General features: G+C 38.7%; 1 protein-coding gene across 1 annotated transcript in view; it reads left to right on the plus strand.

The window, feature by feature from the left end:
- The window catches only part of LRGUK (leucine rich repeats and guanylate kinase domain containing), a 78,094-nt gene that overhangs the window by 43,565 nt on the left and 14,419 nt on the right, over positions 1–20,110 (plus strand). The window contains exons 8-12 of the mRNA XM_053608724.1: positions 3,174–3,254; positions 5,458–5,544; positions 6,919–7,025; positions 8,880–8,999; positions 16,671–16,767. Of these exons, the coding sequence (XP_053464699.1) occupies positions 3,174–3,254; positions 5,458–5,544; positions 6,919–7,025; positions 8,880–8,999; positions 16,671–16,767 (492 nt within the window). The remainder of the gene's footprint in view (positions 1–3,173; positions 3,255–5,457; positions 5,545–6,918; positions 7,026–8,879; positions 9,000–16,670; positions 16,768–20,110) is intronic.

The raw sequence follows: 20,110 nt of genomic DNA on the forward strand, positions 1-20,110 counted from the left end.
CTAGACCCCAAGGTTTTAAATATTCTTCTGTATTTTTTGATCATTTCAAATTTTGTTTTTTCATGTTCCATCTTTAACTCAACTGGGATTTATTTTTGTGGGTAGGCATTTAATACCCACATGGACACATGTTGTCCCAGTGTTTTAAAACTCTGATTTAATAATTGTAAAACATTCTATTGAATGGATATGCCAGGATTTAGTGAGTCATTTACTTATTGAAATTTACTGTGTTTACAACTTTTGCTATTAAAAATAACGTTGTGTATATTCTTAATCATAAATGTTTAAGTGCATTTATTATTATTATTTTCTTTTAGGATAGAGTCTTGGAAATACCATTAGTGGGTTTATGAACATTTTTAAGACTGTTGATATATTTCCTGAAGGTTCATACTAATTAATACTCCAACAGCAGTATATGAAGTCAGAATGACTTATTAAGTTATTAATAACTTACTAGTTATCTTTTTAAAATTATGTAATCTGTTAGAAAAAATGGTATTCATATCATATTTTGTATGCTTTTTATTTATTACCAGTAAGTTAAACATTTTTTTCCTTCTTAGACATTTGATTTCCTTTTTAAAAATTGTCTATTCAAATAGCCGGGCGTTGTGGCGGGCACCTGTAGTCCCAGCTACTCGGGAGGCTAAGGCAGGAGAATCTCCTAAGCCCAGGAGTTGGAGGTTGCTGTGAGCCGTGCCACGCCACGGCACTCTACCGGAGGGCAATAAAGTGAAACTCTGTCTCTACAAAAAAAAAAAAGAAAAATTGTCTATTCATGCTGATGACTATCATTTATTTCAGTATAGTTCTTTTGATTTTCATTGTACCATAAGTACTATGGATATATATTAAAATTATTTATGAAGCATATAAAGATTTTTCTTTGTGTATTCCTTTATTCATTTATGTTTTGTTTTTGTTTTTATTCTCTTTTTTGAGTCTTGCTCTGTCACTTAGGTTGGAGTGTAATGGCCTGATCATAGCTCACTGTAACCTCCAGTTCCCTGGTTCAAGCAATCCTTCCCACTTCGCCCCCCAAGTAGCTGGTACTAAAGGCGTGCATCTCATGCCTGGCTAATTTAAATTTTTTTTTGTAGAGACAGGGTCTTGCTGTTGCCCAGGCTGGTCTTGAGCTCCTGGCCTTGAGCAGTCCTCCTGCCTCAGCCACCCAAAGTGCTCATACTATAGACATGAGTAACTATGCCTGGCCTTTCCTTTATTACTGTATTTTTAAAAATTTTGTGAAAATCTTTTTCCATTCTGAAATCTGATGTACTTTTTTTATTGCCTTTAACTCTGAATCCATAGTTTATTTTATGGTAAAATTGAAACAAAATTTAAATTTATTTAAAAAATTAATAGTAATATGATAATAACAGGTACCATTTATTGAGTGCTTATTATATACTCAGCCTTGTACTAAGTAATTCTAACTCATTAACTCATTTAACCAATAGTTTTATTGAATAATACTATTTTCTTACTGATTTATAGTTTATTTTTTAATATGCATCATTCCTATTTCTACTAAGATCTGTTTTCTTGACAATTCATTCTGTTCCATTGATCCATCTGTTGACTATTATTTCAGTAATATATTTGTCATTATCATCACCATCATCATTAACTAGCTGATAGAGGCCCACACTTTGAAAAAGGTTTTCTATACAGATTCATATATATATATGTGGCAGTGAAAAAATTTGAGTGGTTGATTCCAGTCAAATTATATATACATATATATATATATATATATATATATATAAATATTAACACATATCTATGTACATATGGCATATATAAAAAATATTTTTAAAGAAAAGAACACCACCCCTACACCCCCTCTTTAGGTCTAGAAGGTAATGCTTGGAGAGCAGGGCCTGGAAGGAAATGGAAAAAGGAGTCACTGCTGGCTTCTGTGGGGTAGGCTGTGGCCAGCCAGGCAAAGGAAGTTAGAGAAAGACAGTAGACTGGAGTCTGGGGATCAGCTGGCTGCTGTGATATTCTTGGCAGCAGATGGCTGAAGTTCCTGTAAAGATGAGCCTTTCTGGCTGTATTTTACTGGAAGTCATTTGCGGGTGCTGTTGTCCATACACCTACTGTGGGTGGTAACATAATGTTGCTCTAACAAGATTAATGGGTACAGGTTGTATATTGCAACTCTGGAGTTTGGCTTTCATATGATAACTTGAAAATGGCTCATATGTTTGTCTCTTGAATTGGCTTTGGTTCTAGTTTATATTTTAGCTGCATTACATGGTTAGATAACTCAGAAGTTCTTGGTGACCCTGCTATTGGAGTGCTTTGACAATGCATGCAGAAATAATTTGGAGAAAAATAGAAGTGAAAAAGTCATTAATAACTTTCTGTAAAAGTTCAGCATCTACTTGAAATAAAAGAAATAAAATTGATATTGTCAATTAGAGAAAATGTAAATAAAACTATTTGCCTTTCTTTAGTGGAGAATTCAGGACTGCTGCAACCTCAGCTCTATCACTGGTTAAATTAAGAAACTGTCAAGCAACCCTTTTTCCCCCCTTCTTTTCCCTTCCTTTAAAAAAAATGTGAATCATAACCCATACAAAAAAGTGTATAAAACATATATGTACAGGTTAGCTAAAAAAATGTTTAGGTGAATTATGGGCACCCATCAAGAAATATATAATTTTTAACTTTTATCTTTTCTTAAAATAATTTCTCTTGTGGAAAAGGTGATAGAGCCATACAAGTGTGTGCGGCCAGGGCAGCGGAGGCAGGACTGGGGAGGGAAACTGGGAGCCTGGAGCATTAGGAACACGAGAGGGGATAGGGAGGGTCACCAGGTCATCCTTGCATGCATTTTTGTACTGTTTCTCTGGCTTTACATACCATTTTATTTCTGCCTTAAAATGAACATGGGTGAGAGGAGAAACCTTACTGTGCTCAAGCTAGAGAGGAAAAAAGAAAGCATGGCTGTGTGCATTCACTTTTAATGAAGAGGCATTCAAGGATTCCCTTGTTCTGTGTGGCTCTGCAGAATTCTCATTAAAAAGCTGGATATTCAACAGAGCAATTTTAAAAAATAAGTTGAATTGAAACCATCCAAAGTGGCTCCAGGGTATTATGTTCTCAATTGTCTTTGAGCATTTAGTCTGTTGATAATATTTTTTTCATTGATTAAACAGATTGCTGAGCTAAGTGAAATAGAATATATTGAAAATCTACCTATCCTTCGAATTCTCAATCTTCTAAATAATCCAATTCAGGTAAGAGATCATCTGTATGGGGGAGGGGGAGGCAGAGGAGGACTATTCTGGAATTCTTCTTTGAGAAGTTCTTTTGGTAAAGAATATCAGGAATGTGAATACAGTTTATCTTTCTTCTCTCTTAGGAAACAATAGAAGGGCTTACTAGCAATCCTAACTGACTTGGGTTTTTTTTTGAAATAAGATCTTCCTTGTGACTGACAGGCTGTCTCTCCATTGTCAGTGAAGTAAAGCCATGCAATGAATATCTACCTGGCCATTCCTGACTCATCAGGGTAGAGATTACAGGAGGGAGAGAATGGGATTGTAGACAGATGTTCATTTACATTAGAGAGTACAAAGTGCCAACGGTGTTGAGAAAATATGGTTTCTGTTTTATAACAGGGACAGGAAGTCTTAGATTAGATATCTGAAATAATTTGTCTGGATGTAGCCATGAAATTGGTGTGGCTGTAAAGTAATTACAGAATAAAATATTTCCTAAGTGTTCTTTCTTAACCTTTAGGACTTCAGCATTGAGGACTGTTTTTCAGGTCCCTCTCTTTCTCTCCATCCACCCCCTTCTTTTCCATCCATCCTTCATTCTATTTTCTTTCTTGTTTGTTTTTGAGACAGAGTTTCAGTATGCCGCCCTCAGTAGAGTGCCATGGCGTCACAGCAACCTCAAACTCTTGGGCTTAAGCAATTCTCTTGCCTCAGCCTCCTGAGTAGCTGGGACTACGGGCGCCTGCCACAGGCAGTTGTCATTGTTGTTTAGCTGGTCTGGGCCAGGTTCCAACCCACCAGCTTGGTATATGTGGCCAGCACCCTACTTGAGCTACAGGCCCCAAGCCCCTTCATTCTATTTTCTACCAAAGTCCTTCACACATACATTCCCACAGGCCCCTGACTTTGCATGTATCTCTAAGGACGTTTTCGTTGTGCATATCTTGATGTACATGTTTGGATAGGTAAAAATAAAATAAATTTAGATCAAATGAGATAAAATAATAAAGATTTGAAAATCAAAATAGTCCTTGCCACGGGATTAGTGGCAGATAATTTAAACACATCCTTTCTAAATAATATTTCTTTCTTTCTTTTTTTTTTTTTTTGAGACAGAGCCTCAAGCTGTCACCCTGGGTAGAGTGCCGTAGCATCACAGCTCACAGCAACCTCCAACTCCTGGGCTTAAGCGATTTTCTTGCCTCAGCCTCCAACGTAGCTGGGACTATAGGCGCCTGCTACAATGCCTGGCTATTTTTTTTGTTGTAGTTGTCATTGGCAGGCCCGGGCAACACCAGCTCTATTGTATGTGGCTGGTGCCTTAGCCACTTGAGCTACAGGCACCAAGCCCTAAATAATATTTCTAAAAGGTGGATAGTCCTAATACAGCAGATTAGGAGGAAATAATAATGAATTAGTCTTATAAAGAATATTATTTTATTATTATAAGGTAAGTTTATAAAGATAAACATTAATACAAAATAATGCAAATAAATAATAACAAATAGTATAAGTTTAAATTATTAGAGTAATGAAATTCATTGAAGTTGGAAGACAGGGTTTGAGTAACTGGCTATAAGATATTAGATGAGCTACTTCACCTCTTTGAGGCTTTGTAGTTTTCCCCTTTAGAAATGAGAATAATCAGGTTGTTCATAGTGTAATCCTAGCACTTTGGGAGGCCAAGCAGGGTAGGATTGCTTGAGGCCAGCAGTTCAAAACGAGCCTGGGCAGCATAGTAAGAACCCATCTCCATGAAAAATAAAAAAATAAAATAAAATAAAAAACCCAGCCAAGTATGGTGGCACATGCCTGTCGCTCCAGGCACTCAGGAGGCTGATGCAGGAGGATTATTTGAACCCAGGAATTTGAGGTGATTGTGCTACGGTACTCCAGCCTGGGCAAAAGAGCAAGATCTTATCTCTAGAAAGAAAAAATTAAAAAGAAAACGAGGAACGAGGATAATCCTACCTGTTGTACTAGTCTTAAAGGGAGATAAACAAAATCAGGCATTGGAAGAACTTTGTAAGTTACAAAGCATGGTCTACATTGAGTTAATAGAAGGGGATTGGTGAGTGTGAGGTGCAGAGTCTTTTTCAGGGCTGTGGGAATAATGAGGGAAGCAGGTGGAAGACCCAGGCGCATGCCAATAGAATACTAGTGCTTGTTGATTTGGGAAAAGAAGAAAATTGAATAGTCCTCTTGCTATTTTAAATAGGAAAAATCTGAATATTGGCCCTTCGTAATTTTTACGCTACCACGATTAACAGAATTAGATCAGAGGAAGATTAAAGTGGAAGAAAAGGTACGTAATCGTATTTCATGTGTTTGTGGGTTAACATGCTCAGAAGCTCACACTGCCTGCTACAAACCCAATATAATCAATAAATGTGACACATAAAATGTATACATTAATTATTTAGGGAATGATTTCTTGTCTTAGGATCTATCTATTTAACCCTCTTGAGCATCAGCACCAACGCAGTCAAAGGCCTGCTATTAGTGCAGGAAAAGGCTGGCAGTGGGGACAGAAACAGTGCTCACTTACACAGGTGGTGGCATCACCTGCATATAGGTAGCAGATGATCCGTTTGGATAACGATCATATTTGGAGGGTATATAATTCTGTGTTACTTTAAAACTTCATTTAACAATAAAACATTTTATAATGTCATTCTACCATATAATCAAAAGATATGCAAATAAGGCACTACTTTGGTGAGTCTTTAATTCTGCTCTTTGAAATAAGGATTCATCTGGTCACACAATTCCAGAGTAACCAGACCTTGAATTCTGGCACCTGCCTCCCTCCCTGCCATACCCGTGGTAGCTGCTTTGTCTTGCTTTAGTGGCCGGTGACAGCTGAAATATCTACCAATGAGGGATTTCTTCCACTGGATGCAAATTTGAGATGGAATGAAAACAGGTATAAATATGTAGAGAGGCACACGTTCCAGCTCATAAATGCCTTTGTGAAATCTCGGTTAAAAATAGTTGCATATGCTAGTCTGTCGTTATTCTCACACTCAAAGGCACGTATTAGATTTGTCTTTTCCTTTGACGTTTTGCAAAGGGAATCAAATTTAAAATCATGTAGTAGTAAAGCTGTGGTAGATGGGGGACATTTATTTAGAGGGATAGCGAAGACCTGCACCTTCTGAGGAAAAGGCCCTTATCCTTAAATGGAGAAAATTATGCTAAAAGAGAAGGAAGGTTTGGTAGAATTTCAGTTCATGGGAATAGTTCTTAGTGAGATGGCATGAGAAAACAATATTCTCCAAATATCAGCTCCCGGAATCTAGAATTATAAATTTTATTTTTTTCCACATAATAAAAATTAGAATGTTGAAACTATACGTGTATTGGAAGTAATCACACATTTTGGGGGGCTTTTATTGTTTTTGATTTTGTTTATCCTTGTGCCCTACCAAACAAGAGAGTATAAAGAAGTAGGAGATCAAAGGACTACCATTCAATATTTTTAAATAATTATCATTTTTTAGGTCTCAGGAAAATTGGAGTTCACGTGAAGACTGAATGCACAGGTTCATGAGCATGTGCTAAGTTATTTTGTGTACCTGGTTGCCCATCTGGAATCTTTCATTAAAGACAATCTAGGCCTTGTCTTCTTTCTTGAAACAAAACTTGTTTCCCTTTTACATTTCTAATTCTGGAAAAGGTTTCAGCTGTGAATAAATATGACCCTCCCCCTGAAGTGGTGGCAGCCCGAGATCACCTGACCCACGTTGTCAACAGCATGATGCAGCCACAGAGGATTTTTGACAGGTATTTATCAGGGATCCACAGGCTAGGACTCAGGGTGGGCAGGCCTCGTCCTTTTCCCCTAGCCCTCTATTTCAGGACCATTTATTTCCTACAAATGCTGCTTTCTCACCTTTGTGGAGGGAAGGGGCTTTATGTGAGGGACTGTGTTGTCTGTGTTATGGCATGTTACCATGCACTTGAACGTGCCCTTCTCCTGCTGTTTTCCTAAGCATGGTGCTTCATTCGTCCTCATGCTTTCGTCTGGCCCCTTCCATGGTGACTAGCCTATGCCCTGTAACGGTGAAATTAGCAAAATAAAAGTTAATCAGCTTTTCTCCCTAAGGATAGAAACGCAGATCTTAATTTCATTAACAGAAAACGATGATGGTTTAGACCCATTGTAAAGTTTTCCTTAGCTGTGAGTGAATGATAAAGACTCTTGCCAGAGAGGGTTTTGGGAGTTCAGATTATTAGGGAGTCCCCAGAAAGAAGCCAGGATAACCGGAGGGAAACCTGAAATGGTCTTTGCACTGAGCTGCCGTCACCCCAGCAAGGAGGGATCGCCCAGCTTGGTAGAGCACATGAATAGAGTCTCTCACCTCTAAATTTGAAGACAGACTTACCACAGTTCCTCCATTTCTTTTCAAACAATCTGTTGGAGCAGATGGCCATTTATGCTATAAGTATAATGCAGAAATTCTAGCAATACCCAAAAGCGTCTTAAAAATACTTGTAAAATCTCTTGGCTATAAATGGCTTCTCTTCTTCATGTGGTATTTGTTCCTGTACTTCACACAGGTAGTTTCCAATAGGGAGCAAAATGTTTTATTTTGCAATGCAGGACATGATTTTTATGTGTAATTTAATAATTCAGACACTGACAGTTTTATATGTTTATGTAGCCCTCTAAGGTGAAATGAATGATCATTTATTTACCTACATCTGGAAAAGCACATTTGATTCAACAGAGAGTACTTATGTCTTCATTGTTGTTTCTTTTCTAGTTTGTAATATTGCTAGTTGTTTCATGCTTATATAGATGTTTATATAGATGTATAGAATATATGCAGATGTATAGAATACATAAAAATATATAGCAAAGAAATTTGCAGCAACATTTGATAAACACGTATATCTTGGTCACTTCTGGCTGTTGGGCAAGCAAACGAGAGCAAAGACCAAGTAAGCTCAGGATCGGTAGCTAGTAACAATCCTGGGCCATGCCCTTCCTCCTCTGGGCCAGCGCCAGAAGTCAGGACCCAGGAGGCGAACCCTGCCTCTTATCTTTGGGACTCATAGGCTGTGTTGTTTAGTGTCTTTCAGTGTCTTCCTGTGTTAAATGGGGATAATGACAGGAATAGCTTCATCAGCTTCTTGTGATAATTAAATGGGGTAATATATGTAAAACATCTAGAAGAGTACCTGCCATGTAGCAATTGCCCAGGTGAATTTCAGTTATTTCTGTTAAGTTTGCTTTGTGCTTCTGTATTCTAATTTGGTAGCTATGGATGTTAAAGTAGCCCTCAAAGGGCAGTCTTATTTCTTTCGTTGATGAGTTCTGGGTAGAACATTTTACTCTAGCAATCAAAAACTAATATATAACCACATTTTTCCTTTAAAAAGTCTTGTTAAAGTAAATTTACATAAATGTATATTTTGCCTTGTTATCTATGCTTTGAATATTATTTTTGGCATATTATAATCAACTTATTTCTAGAAAGCAGGATTAGCCTTCTAAACAGTGTCTGCGTAGAACACGTGCTCATTTATCTGGATTAATTATGATTGTAGCATAAAAACTTTACCTAACAGATGCCATTAATATGCTGGCTTATTAGAGTAAGGATAATGATGGATTCTGGTCTTATGTCCTAGCACTCTTCCCAGCCTGGATGCCCCTTACCCCATGTTGATCCTGGCTGGTCCCGAAGCTTGCGGGAAACGAGAACTTGCCCACCGCCTCTGCAGACAGTTTAGTACATACTTCAGATATGGGTAAGCTTTGTATTGGCTTGTACGACCTAGAAATTCATTGAGGTTGTTGCATACATCAGTGGTTTATTCCTGGTAAAATCTCAGGTATTTCTAATTTTGGCTATTAATTTTAAGCAAGTTCTAAAACTATTCAATATTTAAGTGACGTTTTACAGCAAAGCTTTAAGCGGTAAGTAAATTGAATGTCCAATAGATACCAGCTCTTTGCAAGGACAGAGTACCATGGGAGTGTTCATCCTTAAAGGTAAATAATTGGTAACATCAGATCCATGCGATTACCTGGTCTTGGAATGAGTAGGAATCTTGACTCTCACGCCATTCTAATGGATGTGGTAGAGATGACTGCTAGAAGCTACTCCCACCAGTACCAGAAGAACTTAATGCACAGCAAGAAGAAACACACCAGTTTGTCTTTTATGAAGCAGGTAGCAAACACACAGCGGCGAGGCTGCCCCTGCCCACATAAAACAAGCAGACAAGTAAGCCTGGCTCACTGGTGCCATGATACAGCTTTTCCGTAAAAGGCTCATCAGCTTCTTTGGTATTTATTATACTGTGATATACGAGGTCAGACAATGAAGTTTGCGAACTCATCCTAGAACAAGTGCTACATCCCTCGTTACTGAATATCACTACGATCACCATCCAGGTACTCCCCTGGCCCTTCTGGTGACTATAGTGATATTTGGCAATAGGGTATGTAGCACTTTTTCTAGGATGAGTTCATGAACCTAATTGCCTGACCTTATAATCAGTCCCAGCCAAAATCACTCCCCAGGGTTTGAAAATACACATCTTGTTAATGAAGGCCGATGGCATTTGAACATAGGCTCCTGTGGCCCCATGCCGGCTTGAGGGGCGTGGGCAGGGCTGTGCTGGGGACAGCTTCTACTTGACTCTGCTCGGAGCACACTCCGGAAGCACTTGAGCTTGTTTGTCTCCAGACAGGTCTTCCTCTTCTCAGGCACATTTCAGGAGGAAGAAGGAGAAAGCAAGTTTTTCTTTTCCTTTCCTTCAGGTCAGCATGCAATACAGTTCAATTTTTTTAGAGCAAATGTTTTGCTGAGTGATTTCCTAATGATCCAGTTAAAATAGAAGAAAGTATCTGGAAAACCTAGAACCATCAAAAAAAAAAAAAAAGAAAGAAAGAAAGAAACCCTCCAGCTGGATTTACAGATTTAGAATTGCCACGGTGGTCTCTTCAACTGGTTTCCTCTTGTATTTTTTTATGTATGGCAAAATTACTTCTAGTCGTGTCTGTCAGTGAGCTGTGGCTGTGACTATAAAGATATATAGGGCAGTAAGAAAAATAAGTGCAAATTATTTTCTAATGCTATTACCAAAAAAAGTCCCTTCCCTTAAACCACACATGTTTAAACAATACAAACACTATTTTAAGTAGGTCCATTTATTTAGATATTTAAAATGACTTTCCTCATTTGAACAACTCCAGGATAAAAATAATATAGAATAATTTATTGATTAATATATTTTAAACACCCTGAAGTTACAAAAATAAATTACAAGTTAATTTTAGAGTAAAAAAATATAGAGTACATGGTACTCATGTGGGGGTACTGAATCTGTTTTGAAAGATAAGCTGAACACAGTGATTGGCAGGTCAAACTAGGGCGGGCGGGGGGGGGTAAACACTATGCCCACTGTTGTGCTTGTGTGTAAATTTGGAACCTTTCAATAAACCACTTGTGACCTGTGGGAACAAGGCTTTCTCTGGTTTCTTTCCCATCTCTGATATCTATTGTGTTGCAAATGTTGGGAGCCCAGTCCTGTTTCTTTGTGATATGCTGCTGACAAGGCACACTTGGCTTCCTGTTCGTGGAGGTGTTTATTGGTTCATCATCAAGATTTTGATCCAGTCTTCCCTTCCATTCTTACTGGCTGGGACCCCCCACCCCACAATTACCCACTTTCATTAAGTCCTGTATTTCACTTACTAGAATGCTTGTGATTGAATTATTTGGGGTCTGTTTTCCCTATTTGTCTGTAAGCCCAATGAGGGTAGGGGCATGTCAGCCTTGTTCACCGCTGAGCTTACAGTGCCCAGCATGTGGCCAGGCACTTGATAAATACTTGTTAAATGACTAATTGATTGAATGACTGAATTACGGCTGACTTAGTGGCATTACATGCAACATTTAATAAAAACGACTATAATAAGAAGCATAGGTGATTTTCCCCAACTTCCACTAAGGGAGATACAGAGAGTTAGATGGGCTCATTCATTTGTTCATTTTTTCAATAAATATTTATTGAGTTTCTTCCATGTGCTAATTCCTGAGGATATAGTAGGCATTAGACTGGTGAGGTCCTTGTCTTGATGAAATTTGTAATCTAGTGGGGAACTCAGACCTTACATAATTAGGGCCATGTGAAATTTGAGTGGAGGCACAAGATGGCAAAACAAAATCCTAAAATTAGCTTAGTTCTCCTGTACTGTTAGTGCTGCTGCTGGTGTTTGTCCCCTCTGGTTGGAATTGGTGGCGAGTGGAAAGACACTCCTGACTACCTCCACCAATTACATACTCGCACTCCATCTCCCTTACAGGTTCAGAAGCACTGTCCAACCATTCATTGATATTCTCCTGGAGGCAGAGGTCAGGGCTTGTTCCATCAAGATCTCCAGGGCTGCCTCAGCCCACCGTGTAGGGACCTATGCTAAAGAGAATTCCATAAAGGCATGGATTGAAGACCGTGTCACTGGATAAGAAAGGGTATTAGATAGTAATGTCATCCATTGAGAAAGTCATGTAATACTAGCATCACATGCAGCAATTTTGTAATTAAAACTAAGCTAAAACCAGAGAATATCCTCAGGGGCAAGTCATTGCTATTGTTTGGATTTTCTTTTCTTTTATTCTTTATCCAGCATAAGTTTCATTGCTTTTTAATTAAACGAAAAGACCAAAGCATAACTATAGTCTCATCGTAAAATATAAAAACGTTTACAAAGGTATTTTCACTGTCATTTGCCTGAATTTTTTCTTTCCCTCCGATTCATTTAATTTCCTTGCAGTATTTTACTTCCTTTTCAAATTGCATTGACCCAAGATCAAGACGTTTCGTGGAAATTTTATGTGCCACGTTGCATATCAAATATGTAAATATTGAAAACATAACTCATGTGTTTAACAAATATTGGGTATGGCTGAGAGATTTTACTCTAGTCTAAGGTTTTCATTTTACTACTTGTATTTGGTTTTAGAAATAGATTGGGTATTCTTTCTATACCTATATTAGTTGTGGGTGATTTGGCGATAGGCATATACTGTCTTCTAAGTTTCTGTATTAATTTCCGACTTTATAGTACCACACAAATCAGTGACTTCCTAGAAAAGTGCTAGATAATAAAGTTAACACAAAATAATACCAGCATAATTATTAATCTTTCAGATTCAATGCTATAAAAGTGATCTCAATGATCCTGAAAGAAAAATCTTGTTCTTCCTTAGATCTCTATTTGATGGCAATCTTCATTTTCATATAATTCTCATAATGTTTTCTACTAAATATATTTTATTTAAATATTACTGAAAGACCATAGCTTTTTATCTGCATGAGATGGTATGAACTACAGCAATCTAAATGCAGTTTGATCCAATGTGTTAGTTTATACACATATGACAGATTTGTAGAATTAGTTGTTCATTCAATTAATATTTGTTGAGTGCTGTCCACATACCATTTGCTGGTGATGAAACTGTGAAATGAATAGACATGGGTCTTGTCCTCCTGGCAGTTATGATCTAGGATAGGATTGAAACAGGTAGATGTTGTCTAATAAGGTAGTTTGAATAGTGCTATTATAAGGGATGTAAAGAGCCTCTGAGATAAAATTAAAAGGGAAAAGGGGTGTGGGGCTGAATTGGGGGGGGTATTCTAGGCAGGGAGGACAACAGGCACATTTATTTAAAGTGCACAATATAGTATGGAGAAGCCCACAGTGTCAAGATGATGGGGCCGGAAATGTAGACAGGGGTCTGATCATAAAGGGTTTCTGCACAGGGGAACGGCATGATCACAGGTGCATTTTAGAAAGGGTTGCCAGTTGGGGAAGGGCTTAGGGAAAGAAGCTGGAGACAAGGAGACCAGTTAGACTGTAGTGCCAGGTAATAATAGCATGAATTAGCAAGTGGTGTGCAGTTATTGGAAATTGGGCAGAGTAGTGGCTGCATGGAGTGTGATGATACTCAGACACAGTATGTGCTGGAGTCTTTTGTGTTCATGTCACTTAAATTGTGCCCAGAAATTTATGGACATATATTTTTTTGCATTGGGTATTCAGAACAATTTGATTTACCTACCAAATTTGTCTAGGAATACCTGAGTTTTCGTCCATGTCTGTTGGAAGATCCTACTTATTAACATGATGGCGTGCTATAATATGCTTGAATTCAGATATGCTCTGAATTCAAGCCAAGCCTCTGCCTAAATATTTGCAGTAGCAAGAAGTTCATTATTTCCTGAGGCAATATGGTTCAGAATTAAGATTCTAAATCTACATGCTTCAGAATCACACTGAAAAAATTCCATTTCCTCATCCACCTGCTAGCTGTTCTTAGACATCTTTTCTTCCTGTTAAATTCCCCTGGATATTTCAGTATTCCATTATTTGGCCTCACCGTCCAGATTCCTTTCCTCCCTGATCATCTCCTTTCCATGGACTTTGGTCGTAGCATCAGTGACATGTGGCCATGAACTGGCCTTTAGAATGTCCATGTTCACTCTAGGCTTTTAGGACCAGGGTTGCCATTGGGGTTAATCTTCAACTCAGTCCTTTTGTCTGTTTAGTGAAACTAACAAGGAGTATGGCACCAATTATGAACCATAGTTTAATTCAACCACGGTTTAATTATACTGGTAAATAAATTAGTAAATAATAAACTTGTGGAAACATTTAGATACGGGTGAGGAAGAATATTGAAAGTGGTAACGCAAGCAAATTCCTTTGTCTAAAATTTCACATAATTTTTTCTTAGTGAATTGCTGCTTTCACTATGTATTTCCTTTTTAAGATATTTGTATTTGGGTGGCATACTACATAGTGAGTGTTTGTATGTATGAAATTGCATGACACATTCAAAAAACCACCAGGCATCTCAGGTCCTTCCTTACAGAAAGTTCCATAGTGGCTGCAGCTTCTATCATCAACACTTTCCACATCAGTAGAGCCATCCCTCTTTTACATATGTGCCTAGAAGCTCGAATTGCTTCTTTGTTTTGTCCTCCTGTTAGAAATTCTGAAAAAAAATCCTGTCGCTCAGTTCCTTTGCTGGGAAATGTAAATTCAGTGTAGTGTGCAAGGCCTATGCTAAGGCTTTGCAGCACAGGGAGCCAAGGTACTGATTTACCTTCCCTCACTGTCAAGGACACCAATAGTCAGAGGGTCTCAAATCTCTTCCAACGTGCGTGAAGAAATGCCAGTGTACTCCAACGACAAAACAAATGTCACTGTGTATTGACAGTCTTCTCTTAGAATGTACTCTCTCTCTCCTGTGTATGAAATTTAAATGTAATGTTAAGGCTTCAAGATTTAGTACTATAGTTAATTCTTCATTATGATGGGAGGGAACCTTGGTATAAATTATAAAAATTTATTTTTCTTTGATTCTGTAATGAAGACCCTTTCGAGTCTGCAGTTTTACTCTCTTAATTATTATGATGTCACAAAGCATCAACTTTGGAGTCATCTTGGCGTTGTTGCTTAGTGATGTTACTTAATCACTGTGTCTCAGTTTCATTAGTTAATTAGATAGATCAAAGTAAGAAATATTACCTACCTGATGGTTTTAGTGAAAAATAAATGAAATAACATGTCAAGGGGCTAGCTATTTTCAGCTCCTCTTTTAAACGACAGGATAATGTCAAAATCTCTTTGCATTCCCCAAATTTCACATAAGGAAGGCAGACTCATATAAAGCTAACAGTGCTCGTAGTTGGGACTCCTGGATTCTGGCTCTGGGTCCAACACTGGCCTGCTCCGTGACCTTGGATGAATCACTTTTAGGAGCTGTTAGCAGCTGTTTCCACTTCATATGTTTTCATTTTTCATTCCTTTTACAAATAGCATTTAGTGAATGTCTACTGGTGCCAGGAATTTGGTATAAGGTGAATAAGGCTAAGTCCTCCCTCATGATTTGTATGGAGAAAACCAGATGTATGTCATATGTTGGTGTACTCAAGTCATGTTTGACTTCTGCAGTTACAAGATACAAGATACAATATACAAGATAACAAATGTTATCAGTACGTATTAAGTATCACAATTTTATTTTATTTTATTATTTTTTTATTAAATCATAGCTGTGTACATTAATGCGATCATGGGGCACCATATGCTGGTTTTATAGACCATTTGACATATTTTCATCACACTGGTTAACATAGCCTTCCTGGCATTTTCTTAGTTATTGTGTTAAGACATTTAGATTCTACATTTACTAAGTTTCACCTGTACCCTTGTAAGATGCACCGCAGGTGTAATCCCACCAATCACCCTCCCTCCGTCCATCCTTCCCCCTCCCTTCCTTCCCTCTCCCCCTTCCCCATATCCTTAGGTTATAACTGGGTTATCGCTTTCATATGAAAGCCATAAATTAGTTTCATAGTAGGGCTGAGTATATTGGATGCTTTTTCTTTCATTCTTGAGATACTTTACTAAGAAGCATATGTTCCAGCTCCATCCATGTAAACATGAAAGAGGAATTTATTAATCCATTCGTGGATCGATGGGCACTTGGGCTTTTTCCTTGACTTAGTAATTATGAATTGGGCTGCAATAAACATTCTAGTACAAATATCTTTGTTATAATGTGATTTTTGGTCTTCTGGGCATATACCTAGGTATCACAATTTTAATACAGTTGGTTTTTTCCCTTTCTTTAAAATGTGCATACACTATTTTGGCACGCTCTGTATGTATATAAAAGAAGGCAGTTCTGGTGGTAGAGAGCAAACAGGAGGTGCAGACAGTGGTTAGAAAAGGCCTATTTGGTTGAGTTGAGAATGCCGTTCAGCATTGGAACCACAGACACCTTTCTGTCCACAAGGTCAGTGTGGACCAGCAGTGCAAGGTGCTGAAGGCCTCTGCCCTCAAGAGGTGAAGGAGGTGGGGCCCTGCACAAGTATTTGGGGTGCAGTTGGCACAGATGCTGAGGCTCTGGGAATATAAAAATGTGAATTATCCAGTTGTACAAAGTCAGGAAAAGCTTTCTGGAGAGGTGACACTTAAACTGAACCCTGAAAAACAACCAGGCTAGCTGGGCAGAGGGAGAGGAGGGGAACATATAGAAAATGCTAATAGATCAGAAAGAATATGGAAGCCATTGGGTGGAAAATGTATGAATAGAAAATATTGTGATACTTCTGTAAGTATTATTACACGATAGTGGAGGAGGTGGTTCAGAAGGTGGTAAATAACATTGAGTACAGATTTGTTGCCAATAATCTGCAATTTGTGTAAGGTTATAGACTATAGCGACTGGATGCCATCAAGCACTTCAAACCCACAGTGTTTCCACAGTTATATTACTTTATGATTTGTGATTCGTGAATCAATTCTGGTTTTCTAAAAATGTACTTCATGTGAAACCTTGTCCACTTTGAATTTCAAGTTACTAGATACAGACTATGCCATCTATTTTGTCATTCCAGGGCCTGTCACACCACGAGACAGCCTTATTTTGGAGAAGGGGATCGAGTTGATTATCATTTCATCTCTCAAGCAGTTTTTGATGAAATGCTAAACATGGTAAAAATGTTTGCCTTTACTTTTATTGCACAAGGAAAACATATTATCTAGCAGGAATATTAGGGAATGATAAATAAAAAAGGGAAAAATTAAGTTTTGTACTTGTTATGAAAAGTAAGTTCTTATTGGATTGTTTTTGTTTTGGGGTTTTTTTTTTTGCAGTTTTGGGCTGTGGCTGAGTTTGAACCCGCAACATCTGGCAGATGGGGCTGGCGCCCTACTCCTTTGAGCCACAGGAGCCACCCTGGATTGCTTTTTTTCTTGTACTACTTAACATAGCATTCTACACTTGGCTTTTAATTTCATGATCTTGGAGAAAATACTGTAAATTTCTAATAAAAATGAAGGAGTAGACATGTTAAGGAAATAGAACTAAAATCATTACAAAAAATTCTTGGGATGTATGCTATAGGTGCTGCTGCTATTAATCTGATTTCACTAAAGATGAACAGCTCTGACTTGATGCACAAAACCTGCAGATTGAGTGTCCTGGGATTTAGGTTCTGTCTAGGGCTTACTCTTGGTTATAAGTGGTGATTTCTGATTGTAACACTGAGCACTTATAGGATAATATGTCCCACTTAGCTGGCTTGTCATGGACACGTTACTTTCCACGGTAACATTCCCGTTTGAGAACTCTTGAGTCTTGAAAGCCAAGCAGTTGGCTGATGCACAGGAAAGCTCTTGCAAGGAGACAGGAGAAGATGCCTCATTTCTTTGAGGATGGTGCTTTCCTAGGCTGGGATAACTACCCTGCGTTAGTCCATTTCCTGGGAGCTCAGGGTAGCCTTGTTCAATTTAAATTTTGTGTTTTTGGTTTTTTGCTTTTTAAAACCGAAACTCTGATAATCTACTCATTGGGTAGTAGTTCCCCACACCTTTGTCTTCAAATTTATTTTCTTCAAAACCATTTCTTTGTTCCTTCTTGGCCTTTACATGCAAAGGGAATCTTCCCAACCCTGGGGTGTTTTATCTGTTGAAAGTATATGCTAATAATACATAGCCACCAGGGACTTCCGTTAAGCTTCAAGAGTATCTCATGTCTTTTATCACTACCGATGAATCTGTAAAGCTTTTATTTTTTTCTTCACCGTGGGACTTATTTTTGTTTATATCAGCATTTTTTTCTATCATGAAATGAATGCTGCATCACCTCCTCCCACCCCCACCCCCGCCAAAGCCTGGAAGTACCAGCTGAGAGACCTTTGAAAAGATTACATCCAACATGTGATGCTGGTAGGGCTACTTGTCCCCTCTCCCTTTTCCCTTCTCTTCCTTTCCTCCTTTTTCTGCTCCCACCCCAAATAATGGACATGGCTTGTACCTCGACGTACATAATTATGAACATTTAATCCTGGGCTCTGCAATTTCTGTAAGTTTCGTTCCAGGACTTCTCATGTTCAGAGAAACACAAGTCCTATAATCCCTCAGCAACTTCTCCTCTAACCTTGTCAAAAGAACATCTTGGAAATTCTTATCATTTTCTCTCCTAAGGCTATATTTTGGCAGTTCCATTTAATTTATTAAGAGTACTCTGGGACTTCATATTTCTAAAAGCCTTAATAGAGATTTGAGGAGTTATCTTGATATTAGTAGGAGGCATTCTCTTAGGATTCTAGGTTGAAAGACAACTAGTTCCCAAAATTAACATTAATTTCTCTCGTTGGAATATGCAGCCCTTTTTTCTCAGTTCAGTTCATCTGTTCTCAGGGCGCCATATGCTCCCCTGATGCTCCACACCTTACTTGATCTGTAATCAAGTTAGTCTCGTTCAATGTTAGTCTGGTTCAATCCCTATCTACGAAGTCTCTATATTTCTATGCTATATTTAGAGTTTTACTCCCTTTCCAAAAAGCCTCCTGTGTTGAGGAGTATTCAGTTTTACAGGCTCTGCTAACATATATTACCTATAAGGTAATTTGTTTCAACCTGAGTTCTGGCTCTGATCTCCTTTTCTTTAATGTGAGTTAGAGATTGTTGCACGAGTAGTGACAAACCTAGAAAGTATAAATTCCTTGACTCAGCTTTGCCAGTCACAACCTCACCCTCAGCCTTCTGTAAAGAGACTCCCCCCCACACACACACCACACCTGACAGCTGGTCCCCCCACCCTGGCACACTTACTGTGGACAGTGGCCACACCTGCTCAGACAGGTAGAGCCCTGCACAGCCTCCTACGGATGCATGCCTCCTCCATCAGACACTCCCTCCCCAAGATAAGATCCGCCCTACCCTGAGCCCATAGACACACAAGCCCTTTTTATGGACATGGACATAGCCAGTTACCCTCAGAAATGCTCCATCCCTTGTGGAGGTACAATTGCAGACCTGGAGGTTTTTAACTTATGACTCCTGTTGTTTATTAGGCAATCCACATGCAGCAGGAAGTGAAAGGACCCTCTCTAGCCAGAGCCGAGGGTGGGCCCTTCATCTGCCTTAATGCCTCAGTTTAGTGGGGTCTCTTTTAAATGTACCTAAAGCACGTGGTGGCTGCCAACTGTTCAGCCTCCCAAAGGGAAGTCCTTGTATACATAAGCAAACAGTATCTATCTGAGAAGTGATTCAAATATACATTTGAAAAAAGGACAAGTCAAAGAGTGTTAGTCAGCATTCTTCAGAGAAACAGAGATTTAGCATAAGGCTTGTATGGTGATGGAGATTGGCAGGTCCAAATGGGCAGTGTGTGCCAGGCAGCCTGGAGAGCCAGGACAGCTGATGGTGCAGGTGCAGTCCAAAGCTGCTTTTGTTCTGTCCAACTCTTTGGGTGAAGCCCAATTAACCATTTTACACAGTAAACAAGATAAAACATATACCTGAAAAGAGAGCCACTGTCTTTCTTTATATCTGTCTATCTAAAAATGTATACTAAAAGAAAAGGAGTTGCAGTATTTGTTCCAAAGAACAAGGAGAGTGTGCCCTTGAAAGAGTAAATATCAAAGGTGTTTATTGTTGAGTTTTTAACTTTGGAACCCGTATCATAAACTCCTTTTGATTATGGCAGATGTGAATTTTCTTCATCACCTGCAGCAGACACGTTCTCCAGAGACCCACCCACCCCCTGAGAGACACACTGTGTCTTCTGGCCTTCCAACGCCTGCCCCGGACAGATAGTCCATCCCCTGCCCCACACATCTGTAGAACATCTGGGGACAGGGAGCGCAGAGCAGCTGTGGACTCTTCAATGCAGCTGCTGCTATTTGGTGGAATTTACCCTTCACTGTTTATTTCAAAATCATGTATGTGAGGAGTCAGGTAGGTGAAGGTCACCCATGTTTTCATTCCTTCTATTGTCATAAGCCTCCCAGTTTAGATTCGACCTAATGGTTTAATAAATACAATATTG

Source organism: Nycticebus coucang, chromosome 11, assembly GCF_027406575.1.
Source record: "Nycticebus coucang isolate mNycCou1 chromosome 11, mNycCou1.pri, whole genome shotgun sequence".
Taxonomy (NCBI): domain Eukaryota; kingdom Metazoa; phylum Chordata; class Mammalia; order Primates; family Lorisidae; genus Nycticebus; species Nycticebus coucang.